The sequence below is a fragment of the Bombyx mandarina genome, chromosome 15, assembly GCF_030267445.1.
Source record: "Bombyx mandarina strain Sakado chromosome 15, ASM3026744v2".
NCBI classification, from domain to species: domain Eukaryota; kingdom Metazoa; phylum Arthropoda; class Insecta; order Lepidoptera; family Bombycidae; genus Bombyx; species Bombyx mandarina.
In genome coordinates, this window is record NC_143221.1 from 418,318 (window position 1) to 433,767 (window position 15,450).

General features: G+C 42.2%; 1 protein-coding gene across 3 annotated transcripts in view; it reads left to right on the forward strand.

Annotated features, from left to right (window-relative positions):
- crb (cell polarity complex component crumbs) overlaps positions 1 to 15,450 on the forward strand; it is a 63,318-nt gene that overhangs the window by 19,885 nt on the left and 27,983 nt on the right. For all 3 annotated transcript variants that reach the window (XM_089733403.1, XM_089733404.1, XM_089733405.1), the window contains exons 2-15: positions 2,210 to 2,383; positions 5,590 to 5,801; positions 6,917 to 7,106; positions 7,271 to 7,367; positions 8,638 to 8,789; positions 9,131 to 9,250; positions 10,141 to 10,260; positions 10,344 to 10,486; positions 11,426 to 11,600; positions 12,050 to 12,181; positions 12,524 to 12,652; positions 12,894 to 12,994; positions 13,860 to 13,979; positions 15,307 to 15,448. In XM_089733403.1, the coding sequence (XP_089589529.1) occupies positions 2,210 to 2,383; positions 5,590 to 5,801; positions 6,917 to 7,106; positions 7,271 to 7,367; positions 8,638 to 8,789; positions 9,131 to 9,250; positions 10,141 to 10,260; positions 10,344 to 10,486; positions 11,426 to 11,600; positions 12,050 to 12,181; positions 12,524 to 12,652; positions 12,894 to 12,994; positions 13,860 to 13,979; positions 15,307 to 15,448 (2,007 nt within the window). The remainder of the gene's footprint in view (positions 1 to 2,209; positions 2,384 to 5,589; positions 5,802 to 6,916; positions 7,107 to 7,270; positions 7,368 to 8,637; positions 8,790 to 9,130; positions 9,251 to 10,140; positions 10,261 to 10,343; positions 10,487 to 11,425; positions 11,601 to 12,049; positions 12,182 to 12,523; positions 12,653 to 12,893; positions 12,995 to 13,859; positions 13,980 to 15,306; positions 15,449 to 15,450) is intronic.

The window sequence follows — 15,450 nt, forward strand, 5'->3', positions numbered from 1 at the left end:
CGCGTAAATGTAAAAAAATCAGCTATTCCAGAATTATTGCGGAAAACTTAATACTGCTGTGTTTAAAATTCACAAGCTTTGAGAGAGTTAAATATGCCTGATAGACACAGTATTGAAGAATCAATCAGGCTAATAAACTAGGGTAGGCTGAAATATTGATGTGAAATTTTCGGTGGGAAATCGATAAATAATATTGGTTTTTACGCAAATCTTTGTGTAATAATTAGATTAGCGGATAGTGACGTCGTTTTATTTACCACAGTGCGCCATGTCTATGATCAAATGAAAAGCCTGACAGCTTCCTTAATAATAAACAGATTTCAAATAAGTTTTCGTTGATCGGTTATATTAATGATTAGTTTTTTAATGAGATAATGTAAAATATTGAACACGCAGAACTAAAATGCTTAGGTTGGATAGTTGATTAAAATCCTCACTTTGCAATGTTGTTCAGAAGGAAATGTTTTTGTAGTACCATGTGTCGCGCTGATACTGTTCGTGCCGTCCGCGTCGTCTCCTTTTAATTAAATTATGGGATTCGAAAGGTAGAATAGCCCTTATATCATGAATACGCAGCGGATATAACCTTATTTGATGTACGACTACTGCTTTATAAGCTAAGCCGGACTGGTCCGACCGGTCCGAAGCTCTCGCCAGGAAAAGGGGCAGAAGGCTGTCCTCGACCTAACCGTACCCTCACTCGAGATGACGAGATGGGACGTCATTAACGTATTTCGCGCTTGTTAAATAAGAATCTTTAAGAAGATTTTGGTAGATGTAGAACACATCAAAATGAAAATATATGAAGATTCCAAAAATATTAGTGAACTAAATCAAATCGTGTAATAAAGAATAAACCCGCAAAATTATAATTTGCGTGATTACAGGTGGTAGGACGTCATGTGAGTCCGCGCGGGTGGGTACCGCCACCGTGCCTATTTCTGCTGTGAAGCAGTAATGCATTTCGGTTTGAAGGGTGGGGCAGCCGTCGTAACTATACTTGAGACCTAAGAACTCGTATCTCAAGGTGGGTGGCGCATTTACGTTGTAGATGTCTATAGGCTCCAGTAACCACTTAACACCAGGTGGGCTGTGAACTCGTCAACCCATCTAAGCAAAAAAAAAACTAAAATTCAAAGCCCGTCGCAAACCCTAAACCGGTCGCTACTTCTAGTGTGCTGGAGATCTCAAGTTGCTACCTTCACCACTGGGGGAACTGTTGGCTCCAGTACATGAAGGTATAACATTTGTTTGGATTCGATTTTTCACTTAGATGTGCTTACTTTTAAACTTAGATCTTTCGTCACTACAGTTTGTGGTCATGGACGACAAGTGCTATTAATCTAAACATGAACATTGTGCTAAATAACGTGAAACTTTGTTTTTTTGCACCCTTATACAACAGCCAGTATCTTTATCAGCATAGTTGGATAAGCACAACCCATAAGAAATGTTGTAAACAAGTTGTTGTTAGTAATTAGTTGTTCAATGATATTTCAGTACTATTTCTACATCAGTGAACAAATAGTACCATGAAACCAATCGGACGGAAAGTGACTTAGACCTTGGAGGAGTCATGTGATTAGTTCATGACTGCGTATGTCCATTCTTTCAGTCATAGCCTTATTTGTTTTTCTTGACCTAAGTAAATCTACGAAAGAGTTAATACTAGGGCTTCCACGATGTGAATGTCCCCGTTCAACAAGCCTCCCCAGTTACTGACAATAGCGGCTATCCATAAAACTGTTACACTATGTTAATGCGTTTCGGTTTGAAAGGTAGGGCAGCCGTTGTACTGTTTTAACTGAGACTTAGAACTTGTCTTGAGGTGGGTGGCGGCATTTACGTCGTAGGTGTCTATGGGCTCCGGTAACCACTTGACACTAGGCGGGCCGTGAGTTCGTCCACCTACCTAAGCAATTAAAAAACTTCATGAGTGTGTCGTGGTATCAATAAACTCTACAGTTACACGAAACAAATGCAGCTTTTTCGTTCTCTTTGGCACCGGGAAGCTATCTATTGTATTTGGATTTGTTCAGTGCAAAACGCGAAACTTCTTCTGGTAAATCTTTATGTATAAGCAAGGTACTGTAATTTTTAGACGCTAATTAAATTATTATTTGCGTCAGATAGATATTGTGATTATCGAAGAGATTTAGGCGTTTCCACAATGTTAATGGTTTTTATAATTCGTCCGTCTTTGTTCCAGGCTGCTTCATATTCCTGACGTATACGCTGGCGACAACTCCTGGTAGCTTCGCAGCGGCGCCCGTCGGACCTTCCGATCGACCAGAGGCCTACTTCAACGGCAGCTCCTATATCAGACTATCCAGGCCCATTTCCTTGAAGCAACTTGTTGGACTTAGTTTTAGAACTTGTGTTGGTAAGTTGGAAAAATATATTTTTTATTGTTTATTTGGATTCACTCGAATGCTTGTAACTTATAGTTCGGTTGTGCACTTCAATGAAATGTATTAACGCATCTATTGGACTCGCTCGAGTACTTTCGTTGTAGTAATAAATAATTCAATAACAATTTGATTATTAAACTTATTGACCTTTCCATTCATAGTAAAGTAAAAGGTAAACAATGACACGAAAGGTTTTTAACCATTACACTATTATTTTTAATTACCTTTGTAACAGATGATCACATAAGGTCCATCTGTCAGTGAGTGGTTAGCGTCGCTCAAGGGACTTTACTAATGTCAGGAACACAGCTATACCACCGCCTACCAAATGTGTTACATGCCATGGCATCAACAAAAATATGTGTTAAATCTGTGGAATATGGACTATCGATCTACGTATATTGGATATATCACGTCGGGGTCACCAGTGTGGAATATATACGACAAAGGGAAGATCTTCCATCGAGCGGATGATATTGCTGGGTAGACTGACATGACGGTCCGAATGTTGTTGTTCGAAACTTGTATATATGCAGGCTTATCTTGAAAATGTCGTAAGTGAGATTCAGGCATCTGTCAGATATCTTGCGTTGTATGATGGCTGCCCGCCACAGAACCTTTCTTGCCTTAGACGCCATTTTAGGTTCATCCGTCATTAGCTACTTCCATAGACTTGGTCAGATGCTTCAGTAGTCACCCGATACCATGCTCTAGTTGAACGTGTGTTTTGAAACATGCGAATTAGCTGCATTTCTGGTGCAGTGCTACTACCGTATATGTCACAGTATCATTCAATTATGGATCCGCTACCTTAAGTGCTTTACTATTATTGTTTACTGTTACTAATGTAATTACTGTTTGTGTTTTGAATAATAATTCAAAACTAAAATAAAATTAGTCGATCGTGACCACGAGAAGTAAAGAAATTATTGGAAACGCTGCGAATTGTAGTACAATTGACGAACCAAGCGATAGTAGGCGGTGTTAGTGGCAGTTAGAGTTACAGTATTCGATCATATGCGGTACTACGTGTTTACTATCGGTTAACACGTGAACGATATGTTGTGTGCTCCGTCGCCCACATTCGTTACCCTGATTACGTCACGACGAACCGGTCCATACGACTCACGTCACGATCTTAGGAGAAAGGAGTTTCTTTTAATTCCGTTCCAATATATGCGGTCCACCATATTTTGATTTTACGAATATGTATCCTCTGTCTGTTTCATTAATGAAGCAAATGTACTGCTTATATAAGCGGCTGTGGCGTCGTGGGTAAGACGTCCGATGTATACTCGTAATGCATATTGCAACGACATATTTATAGATTTCGCGGGTTTGATTTTATTAAACGGTGCCATCCACTCGATATGTCATTTACGACGAAGAAATGAAATGGTTTTTAGCCTTGAAATACAAAAAAAGAATGCATTAGATAAATTAACACATTCTGATATTATATGATATTTTTGTTTCAAATCATCAAACGCAGTCGCATGGAATTCGATGTGTGATTCATTCGGTATTGATTACCATATTATGCTCATTTGAATAATTTGCTACTTTGAATATTTTTAGCGTTATGTACCACAGACATAAAGATACGCTTCGAATAACTTGTGATGTTTTATTTTTGACTGTATGGCGGAGTATGGCTTGTGTCTTCAAGCAGATGAGGCACCAGCGATTGGCTTGATTGACGCAAGCGTACGGTGTAAAGTTCAAAGAGAAACCCACGATTGCCTTGTGGCGGAGATACGCAGACTACTTTTTTTCTTTTTTTTTTATTGCCCTTGCAGGCAGACGAGCATACGGCCCACCTGATGGTGAGTGGTTACCGTCGCTCATGGACTTCAGCAATGCCAGAACTCTTGAGGACATACAACGTGACCTACCATCTGTAGAAGCTTCCTAACTGACACCTTCTGTTTTAGTACTAAGGGATTTAAAGCCTAAATTACTCTTATTTTTATTTTCTGTTTCTACACTTAGGTATAATACCATTGCCGCTTAAACTTTGTGGTTAACATTCTTTTCAAGCATTCGAAAATTCGACCGGTAATTCTGTGAACGGTTAATTTTGTGTCAAAATAATTGGATATGTTACATTAAGCTAACCTGCTATTGAAACAAGAATCGAAACAAGAACTTGGTCTACGCTAAGTACTCTTTACCGTCAGAAAAAACAAAATAAATAAAACATTAATAGATATCTTCATGAAAAGGGTACTTGATATATGTAAATAGGTATCGCAATAATCTGGCGGAACAGCACATTCGCACTGCACAGCTACATAAATACAGTGAATTAAAAATCCGTGCGCTTAGCCTCGACGCGAGGTTCGACGCGTGACGGCCATTATTCATAATTGGTATCAAATTTCTATCATTCTTCCAACTTTATGGAATAAAAACAAATGACTACCCAACCCCGTTACAAAAAACGACACGATTATATTTTTAAGTATATAAATAGTTATGCTAAATGAAGAGACTCTTGAACATATCTCACAATGTCACGTAAATGTGAGCTCAGATAAACTGAGCACTTGCTTAGCTTCGAACCAGCAAGCTTTAGGCGCAATTCAAACTGCTAGGCCGCGATCGCGTTCAATGGACCTTGAACACCTGATTGTCTACAGAGACAGCAGACGTTCCGACGAGCTAATGTAAGAATTGTCTAGGCTATTCTTCTAAGAGGCCCATTTGTGGAGTAGCTAGCAGGCGTTTTGGTTACAAGTTGCATAATTTTGTGCAAATCTATGATTCACGTGTGCCGAACGAGATAAACTTGTATTTGTTTATGTATTTAGACTTACTGAATTATAACTAAATATATTATAATATACTAAGTTGCATATTAACATACTAAATTCAACGCATTTCGCACTCAAAATAAGTGCACTTTTAGTATCTAATAATGATTGTGAATATCTATTGACGTCTCTTGTACTCGTCGAGTTGTGAATCAGATTAAATTTGTCTAATGAAGAACACTTGTGACATTGTACTGTAAAAACTGAGACCCAAAAATTCATGTCTCGAGGTGGGTGGCGGCATTTACGTCGTAGGTGTCTATGGGCTCCGGTAACCACTTAACACCAGTGAGATCGTCCACCTAACTAAGCAATAAAAAAAAAGAAAATATCGAATAAAATTAAATCTTCTGTTATTTCAGGAGGAGAACTATTTTCACAAAGGTTCGAAGGTTACACGTTACACGTGACCGCATTGTATGAACAAGTGGTCGTGTCCTGGGCAAGACCCGCGCAGCCTCACAGGGAGGTGGGCCTGGTGAAGGAAACGCTGGACAACAGGTGGCATTGGGTCGCCCTCCGTTACAAACCGAACCCACCGTCCTTACTGCTCGAAGTGGATCGAGACACGCAGGTGAGAACGGCCGGTTTGGATACAGTATATACCTACTGGTATCAGCGAATTTGAACCTTTCTTAGTTTCTATATGTTTGTATATCGTCTGTAGGCTCCTGTCTACAGACCAACTTGAGCTGAGATATCAAGTGCATTCACTATGGACAGCTAATCGATCATGTTGTTCTTAAAATTCAAAATGAAGGCTGTGATATTTATATTTTAGATTTAGTTTAATGTAAGTAGTATTTTTGTGTATATTATATATTATATTTTAAAAATTTAATGACGGTGATTTATGTAATTTATTTACAATACTATATCTCTCTCAGCAGAGCACGCGGCTCAATCGCGATTTCAATACGTTACTGGTAAAGGGAATAACAATAGAAACTAAATTGTGCGTCTCAACGGACAGACGATTTTCATGCTTTTTCGCAATTCATAAAGTGCTCGTCGCTAACGCTATCTACGAGTTACGAAAAAAGTGTTTTGATTTCCTGGTCTTTAATAAAAACAACCGTAAAATTTGTGTCAAGGAAATGTTCGTTTGAGAAATTTACCAAAATGTGTGTAGATTTGTTTTGTAATAAACAAAATTTTCTATGCTACTGATCACTTGAAAGTAAAACCTAAGATTAAAATGCTCAAGGTCAACTGTTGCACAGTAGAAAAATCTTAATCGATAAATGAAATTCTTGCTAGCTGTGGTAGGGCAGCCGCGGTATCGTTGGCGCTGGCGCCCGCGCCCCCCCATACTACGTGTGCACTGTCCACCATTTTGATATGAATACATGTCGTTAACTGTTACACCGCTGGCCATTGGAGTCGAAACAAACCTTATGTGCAGCTGTTTAATTCGTTATATTTTTAAACTAAAACTTTTAACTTGTAATTAAAGGAAGATAATTGAACGGGTTAGAGCTTAGCTGTCAATCAATTATCAGCCGACTCTTTTTTTCTTTTGAGTATTAGGAGGTCCGTAATAGAAAAATATTGTAAAAGGCTTCTCTATAATGCTACCTCAACCATACAGATATGAACGATGACCTGCCCTTCCCTAATCGAAGGATAATAATTCGCTTCTACTCGCTTCAAAGTGGCTGCCATGATTGATGAGATCTTCAATTCCAGGTGATTTCGAACGTGACATGGAACCCTGAGCTGCTGTCGCCTGGTGCGCTAGAGGCGGGTGGGGCCGTCGTGTTGGTTGGCAACGTGTTCAGCGGCTGCATCCACGAAGGACCTCAGCTCGAGTTCCACGCGGCCGGAGCACAACTCAGGAATGTTGTGTTCGGAAACTGCCCATTGACCACAGACGAATGTAAGTTCAATTTTCCTATATCGATAACCCAGTTTTGACTGGAAAAAAAACCTTTGAAGTATTGTATTTAAACAGATTCTCTGGTGCCCATCGGATATGACAACTAGCTAAATGGTTTTTGAAATGTAGCCTGCCATGCTAACTTGAACATACATTGATTACAGGTATCGACAGGAAGGACGTATTGAGGATACCGCCGAAGGACCACTGCTACAACGAGCCCTGCATGAGACACGGCACTTGTATATCTAGACACGACAGGTACCTTACCAATATTTTCTTATTGTACACTAAAAATGGCAATAAAAGAAATATTCCACAGTCGTCGTAGTCTAATGGGTGAGACGCGGCGTGTACTCGGATCGAATGATGCGACCCTCCCGGTGTTCAGATCCGGTATGTTCGTGATGTCTTGGGCTCCGGTAATGACGACAGAAGCTTTTTGTATTTAAATTGTCTTCTAATTGTTCTACAGTGATCTTGTATTTACATTTGATAATGTAACTCTGTCACTCAACGCGTCCAGCAAGTTCCCAACAGATATCAAGTTTTAGCCAAAGCTGAAGTTTTTCTTACTTTTATATTCAAAACTTATGTTAGTGCAACAGCAAAGCTTTATCAGTACAGTAACGGAATAAGATTGAAACGTTTAAATCTGGTGAGAGGGTTGCTTGTCAGACGACAAAGAGCGGGCGAACGTAATGTTTTATGACGTCACCGTCATTTGCAAGCGTGTGAAGGAGATGGCAAGTGTGTCACGCGCGTACTCTTAAGGTACGCGTCCATTGGTCCGCACACAACGGATTTTCTTTTGCTTTGTATTTTTTGCTCATAAATGCCGGCGTTCGGTGCGGGCGACGCGGATAGTGGACGCAGCTCTATGTGAAATCATGGACGCGTACCTTTAAGGCTCCGTCAAACAGAACGCGTACTTAGCGCGCGTCAGAGCGTAAAGGCTTCGTCAAACAGAACACGTACTTAGCGCGCGTCAGAGCGTAAAGGCTTCGTCAAACAGCACACGTACTTAGCGCGCGTCAGAACGCTAAACTGACGGCGCGCTATGACGCCGAGATGTGTTGTACTACTATGGTAACATACAGTCAAACAGAGCCTCAGCGCTATAAGTACGCAACGCTCTGGCGTTAGGACGCTTTGACGTCTGGCGTTGTAATTTTTTACAATTTTTATTTTAGCGTCCGAGTTAATGTGTATTAAAATACTGGATATTGCCCGAAAAATTGATACAATTAGTCAGGAAATACCCATGTTTATACAATGCCACATCTGAATCACTCGACATCTTAATACTTTTAAATTTTCACACTGCTATCGAAAGGCACTATGATTTGGCGTTACGTTGCGTCAAGGAGCGTTGGGCTCATCTAGTCAATTTGTGTGACATGTATAGAGCGCCATGTTAAAACGCAGCACTAAGTACGCGTTCTGTTTGACGAAGCCTTTAGAGTATATTTCTGCGCGAGGGTAAGTAGGGTAGGGTAGACAAGCGCGTGAGACGGTGGTGGGGCCGCAGGTACGAGTGCCACTGCACGGCGCGCTACACGGGCAACAACTGCGAGGTGGACGCCGGCGACCCCTGCGCGTCGGCCGCGTGCCGCCACGGCGCGCGCTGCGTGGAGGACGGCCGCGGCGACTACAGCTGCGACTGCCCGCCCGGCTACCACGGTACCCTTTCTGCGACACCTTTACTTACTTGGTCCCTTCTACACCGGTAGCTAACGATAAACTGAACATCTACCATAGAGCAACGTTATAACTCGATAAACCGAATCTGTTCTTCGGAATTTGTGTATCTGTAAGCTTTTCCTTAAAAATGTCCCCAGCCACATAACTGACAATACTCTATTTCACTCATTTGAAAGACGATTCTATTAATGTTTCATTTATTCAGTATTTCTATGTCAATATTTGTTTCTCAGTAATCCCCCTAACTCAATTAAAACGTTAGAAAATCGATTATCGATCACGGCCACGAATCTCAGTGACCTCGTTTCCTAATGCCCCAGGTACATACTGCGAGCTGGAAGTGTCCCTGGACCCGCTGTGCGTGGCCGGCCCGTGCCGGAACAACGGCAGCTGCAGCGTGCCCCCCGGCGGCGACACCTACCTCTGCACCTGTCCGCCAGGTAACCGTCCTCAGCTAGCGTCACTGAAACTTACAGCGTCTTACTTAATATAAAATGACTTTGAAGTCGTCGTGGCCTAAAGGATAAGACGTCGGGTGCATTCGTGTGTAGCGATGCACCGGTGTTCGAATCCCGCAAGCGGGTACCAATTTTTCTAATGAAATATGTACTCAACAAATGTTCACGATTGACTTCCACGGTGAAGGAATAACATCGTGTAATAAAAATCAAAACCCGCAAAATTATAATTTGCGTAATCACTGGTGGTAGGACCTCTTGTGAGTCCGCACGGGTAGGTACCACCACTCCGCCTATTTCCGCCGTGAAGCAGTAATGCGTTTCGGTTCGAAGGGTGGGGTAGCCGTTGTAACTATACTGAGAGCTTAGAACTTATATCTCGAGGTGTGTGGCGCGTTTACATTGTAGATGTCTATGGGCTCCAGTAACCACTTAACACCAGGTGGGCTGTGAGCTCGTCCACCCATCTAAGCAATAAAAATAAAAAAAGCTGGCTAAATTACTTTAGCTTATGCTCACTTTAGTTGATTTTAATGCAAGTATTTTGCAGACTGTTGACCGTGAGCACTCGTGAGATGTAGATTGTGTTATGTAGATATTACTTATTGAAATGATGCGTTAGCGATACAAATGATGCGCTGAGCCTGCGTCCTCTGGTGACGTCATCATTTCGATATGCTCTTTTTAGCTAAGAGGGGCAAACGATCTCACGACTCATGTCAGGCGATCACTGGAGTACATAGACTACTACTGCCTGAACTAGAGGGCAATGCTTACAACTGGCGGATGTCGAGGAAGTGCTATCAGCAGCTCCTCGCCTGCCCGCGACCTGTGGATACTAATCGGATAATGTATTGTGGCTGCGGCGGCAGGCTACACGGGCCGTAACTGCGAGACGGACGTGGACGAGTGCTCGGGCGCCGCGGTCTGCCTCAACGGGGGCCGCTGCGTCGACGCCGTCAACAACTACACCTGCGACTGCACCGCCACAGGTCAGTGCGACCTCCCCCCCCAACCTCACCTCCACCCCGCCCCGCCCTCGGGCGAGCGTCGACTGAGCGTGTGTGGTGCGCAGGGTACACGGGCGCCCGCTGCGAGACCAACGTGAACGAGTGCGAGGAGGACCGCGCGCTGTGCGGGCACGGCGTGTGCTACGACACGTACGGCGGGTTCGTGTGCGCGTGCCAGCCCGGCTACACCGGGGAGCACTGCCACAGGGTCAGTACCACTTACACTCACTTTTCTTTTTAATACGCTTTTATTAGTTTCAGACGTGTGTATGTTAGTATGTAACGGAATCTTTGAACATGATTTTGACCCCTTCAAAACTTCGATTTAACTTGAAATTTGGTATACTTATTAAGGACCGATGACAATTCAATACTAAAAATAAATATTGAAAAAATTTAAAGTCAACTAAAAAATGAAAAATAAATAATAATTTAAAAAACAACTAACAAAATACGCTTTTATAGAAAATCCAACTAACAAAATAGAAAATAAATTTGAATTAAAAATAGTGTAAGAAAAAATGATTTTATTGTAAAAAAAGTGTGGGGTGCTTTAGTTGGATTTTCTATAAAAGCGTATTTGGTTGGTTGTTTTAAACTATTATTTCTTCTAGAATAACGACGTCATTGTGCATTGGTTTGTGGTAGATATAAGTAGGATCGTGTGCGCCAACACTAAATAACTATATGTACGAACGAATACATTTTAAGAGCTTATGTTTTGTACCGCGGTTCCTTCATATTGGGAGTCTCTCATAATACCAAGCCGTTAGTTGTATATTACCAAATTTTTAATATCTGAAATTTGAAACTTGTCATTTTCGTAATTTTATATTTTTGGAAGCTCACAATCACAGTGGAGACAGAACTCTCCCTTCTCCGGAGACTGGGGCGTCGTCACCAAATGTGTGCAAAGCTTTAACGTTATTGTCTGAAGAACCTGTTGACCTCGTCCGGGATCGGTCCCTCACGACCGGTGCATATATAGCTAGTCTGTGGGCGCCAGCCCTGACTCCGCTGAAGGTCTTAGGTCTTCAGAACGTCTGATATTCACTAAGTTTGTTTTGTACGTTCAACTTAATACTGTGTGTTCTTTTTGGTATCGTTATTAGTTCTACATGAATAATGCATTGGCATATCTGTGTAGATGTCGGCGTGTGCGTCAGGACCCTGCGGAGCGGGAGGGGCATGCGTGGAGGAGGGGGGAGGGTTCCGGTGCGTGTGTGCGCGCGGCTACCTCCCGCCCCTGTGTGCTGCCCCCGCGCCCCCCTCGCCCTGCGCCGACCTCGCCTGTCCCCCGCGGTCGCACTGCTCAGCTGCAGGTCCTTTTATAACTCAATGTATATGCGGTATGCGGCAATAGCCTCCCCGGCTTGCTGCTCCTCGCTATGCTGTCTATGATTTTTACTTGAATATCTACCAGATTCCTACTCTTTGTGGTAGAATATGGCACAAGACCCTTCGATGAGTGAATCTGGGTTGAAGTAAGACAGCCGCTGTACCGATACAAATAACACTTCATGCTGGCGTCTTCCGGGGACTGGCAACATTAATATTGTAGTGACTGTGGTTTATTTGTGTGACAGTACATAGTGCGGGAGAAAAAGAAACAGAGCAGTCGGACCTGGCTCCGTGGGTACTTTTAAAAAGTGCACTGAAATCTTGGTAAATTTCGACATTTTACTGGAAATTCTTTTACCTCGTCTAATCTCATTTCATTAGATTCAAAAATAAATTTCCTAAATAATTTGATTTAATATCATGACAACAGGATCATCGACCACGGGGACCGGGGGTGCGGGCTCCCCCGGCGCGGTCCCCGGTGCCGTGGTCTCCGGGGGCGCGGTCTCCGGAGGTGCGGTCCCCCGGCCGGCCGTGTGTGTCTGCGACGTCGGATACTACGGTAACTATGGCACTGCGTTACGGTACTCTGAGCTCTTCCACACAACACCATATCGAAATGTAGGATTTGTAAGTTTACGTCACTTGTTCAAGTTAAAGATTTAGAGTTTTATACATGTCTGCAAATTAATCAGTAATATTAATGATTTTTTTTACGTATTAATAATTAATAACCATTGCGTCGATTCGTCACTGAGAAGGGGCGGGGCCACGCTCGGGACTCGCTCGATACACAACAAAATAATTACTAATTGTTATTAACCAAGTTATTACAATATACCAATTATACATAACACGTGTGTTTTCCTCTATTGCCTCTATCCTGGATCCCCCTGGTCCCCAGGAGCGGCGGGCCTGTCCCCGAACTGTTCCCGGGCGGAGTCAGCGTGCGAGGCGGGCGTGTGCCTCAACGGCGCGTCGTGCGAGCAGGGCCCCGACCACTTCAACTGCTCGTGCGCGCCCGGGTACCGAGGTGCGTGCAGCTACTGCTCGACATTAGAGGCATGAGGTCGGATGTCTATTGTATTATTGAACGCTAAAAGCCGTAAGGAGTTCTAATGTAATATAAATCTATCTGACCGCTTCTGGATTAAGATTTTTGACTTAACGCGATCGCTTGATCTATGGACTATAGATATGTAGACCCCAATAAAAAGACTTGACCACATACGAAGAGTTAAAAAGAATCTTATGCAGTGAGTTTCCGCTGGCAGGTCCGTACTGCGAGATGGGGGGCAGGGCGGCGCCCGACCCGCAGCCCGAGCGCTGCGCGGCCGGCCCCTGTCTGCACGCCCTCAGCTGCGTGGACCTGGTCGTGAGTGTGCCCCCTACTGTTCCCTTGCTGCCCTCTGCCTACCCCCTTGTTGCTTGAGGTAGTCCTTTGGTATTCAGGTGTTTTCAGTGTGCGCGAAATGCTTCATAGCATACACACGCATAGATTTAAAAAAATCGATTATTATTTAGCACAATATTAATATTGAAAAACAGCAGCTAATTACCATTCATTATTTCTGCGCATAAAAATTTGATTTAATTGAAAATGTTAATGTTAATTGCTAACACTTTCGAAGTGGTCTTCAATCTTAACGTTTGCACGAGGTGGGTCGCGCGGCGAACATTATGAACAATTTAAATAATTGACGATAAACAATTCTTTTCTTTCTTTTTAAAGTTCGATGTGTGTGAAATGTATAAAAAAAATCGATATAAAAATCATATTGCAATTAAGAGAAAATTAAACTCATGAAATATGTTTATAATGTTAAACTCTGTTTTCAATAAAATGTAGATTTTTTCTTTGAAGATCGATAGATAATATTTATAAGTTATTGGACATCCCAGTTTAGGCTCTTGTTTTGTTTTTTGTATATTTATTTATTTATTGCTAAGACGGGTGGACGAGCTCACGGCCCACCGGTTATTGAGAACATCATCACGTAGGCGCTGCCATTCGTCCTGAGACATGAGATATAAGTCTCAGTTTTTTACCGTACAAAGACTGCCCCATATTTCAAACCGAAACGCATTACTGTTTCACGGCAGAAATAGGCAGGGTGTTAGTTACCTACCCTCGCGGACTCACTTGAAGCCCTACTACTACCAGTAATTGTTTGGATCAGAGTCCAGTCGACTCAGTAACTAATAAATTACTTAATAAATATAATGAATGTTCGGTACAGTCGGGAGGGTTCCGCTGCGAGTGCGAGGCGGGGTGGGGGGGCGCGCGGTGCGAGGTGTGCGAGGGCGGGGAGGGGGGCGCGTGCGAGGACTGCCGCTCCGTGCCCTGTCCGCAGCACCAGGTACCCCACCGCACGCTACTGCTCGTTACAGCTACACTGCGCTACGCCGAATGTCAAATAGCTTACATTGAGTCCACTTTATATCTTTTTTTTTTTTTTTTTTTTTTTTTTCTACCTAAGCTGAGAGCCTTGAGAGGCTATATCAGCGTAACCCTAACTTTAGTAGGTGAGCTCACGGGGCTCAAACCTGACGATGTTGCTAACACGAACCCTAGCAAGAGTCGTGCTTCGCAGAATCTACCACCGGATCGGAAACGCGACCCACTGAGAAGATCCGGCGAGAAACTCAGTGGGCTGTGTCTGGGAGTTAATTTACTCGTCGAGCCCTTCGTCGCAAGCGACGGGTTCGACGAGAACGGTGACCGGTGCTTGAATTACCTACTTTATATCATTACTAATTACTTGCCACTATCTCAAAACACATTTTGTTTAATAATAAATAATAGTTTAAAAAAAACTAACAAAATACGCTTTTATAGAAAATCCACCTAAAAAATAAAAAAATAATTGTAATAAATATTAATTAAAAATAGTGTAAAAAATATATATATTTTATTTAAAAAAAAGTTTTTTTAGATATTATTGAAATAATAATTCTTCTTCTCATATCTGTCAGAAAAATATTTATAACTAACTAGCTGACCCGGCAGACTTCGTAGTGCCTCAATCGATAAACAAAATACCTACTTTTGTATAAAATAAACTTAAAACAAACAAAAGGAATCCGTACGACGGGGTACACATCAAAGGAAAAACAAAATTGTTATTTTTATTTAATTCCGAGCATTTTCATATTTATTTACCTTTTAAACCTTCTCTGGACTTCCACAAATAATTCAAGACTAAAATTAGTCAAATCGGTCCAGCCGTTCTCCAGTTTTAGCGAGACTAACGAACGGCAATTCATTTTTATATATGTATATAGATAACACCATGCACCCCACGATTTTTTTTACAATAAAATATATTATACACTATTTTCAATTTAAATTTATTAAAATTTCTTTACTATTTTTTAGTTGAATTTTATATAAAGCGTGTTTTTTAGTTTAATTTAGTTTAGTTTTAAACTATTATTTATTTGTCATTTTTTAGTTAATTTTTTTTGCAAATTGAATAATGGAATAATCTTATCAAATTAGTGCATTGTCATCGGTCCTCGATAAATCTACAAAGTTTGAATGAAATCTGGCCGTTTAAAGTGGGTCAAAATCGCGTCTAAAGGAGTGAGTTACAAACATACAAACATAGATACAAGTGAAGCTAATATAAAGCGTGTAAAAATGAACGTATGTTGTTCGTTTGTAACGGGGCCGGGGGACCGCAGGAGTGCGTGGAGTCTGGCGGCGCGTACAGCTGCGCGGCGGCGGAGGGCGGGGGGCCGTGCGGGGGGGCGCCGTGCCACAACGGCACCTGCACGCCGCTCGACGCGCAGCACTTCACCTGCGCCTGCAGCCCCGGATACAACGGT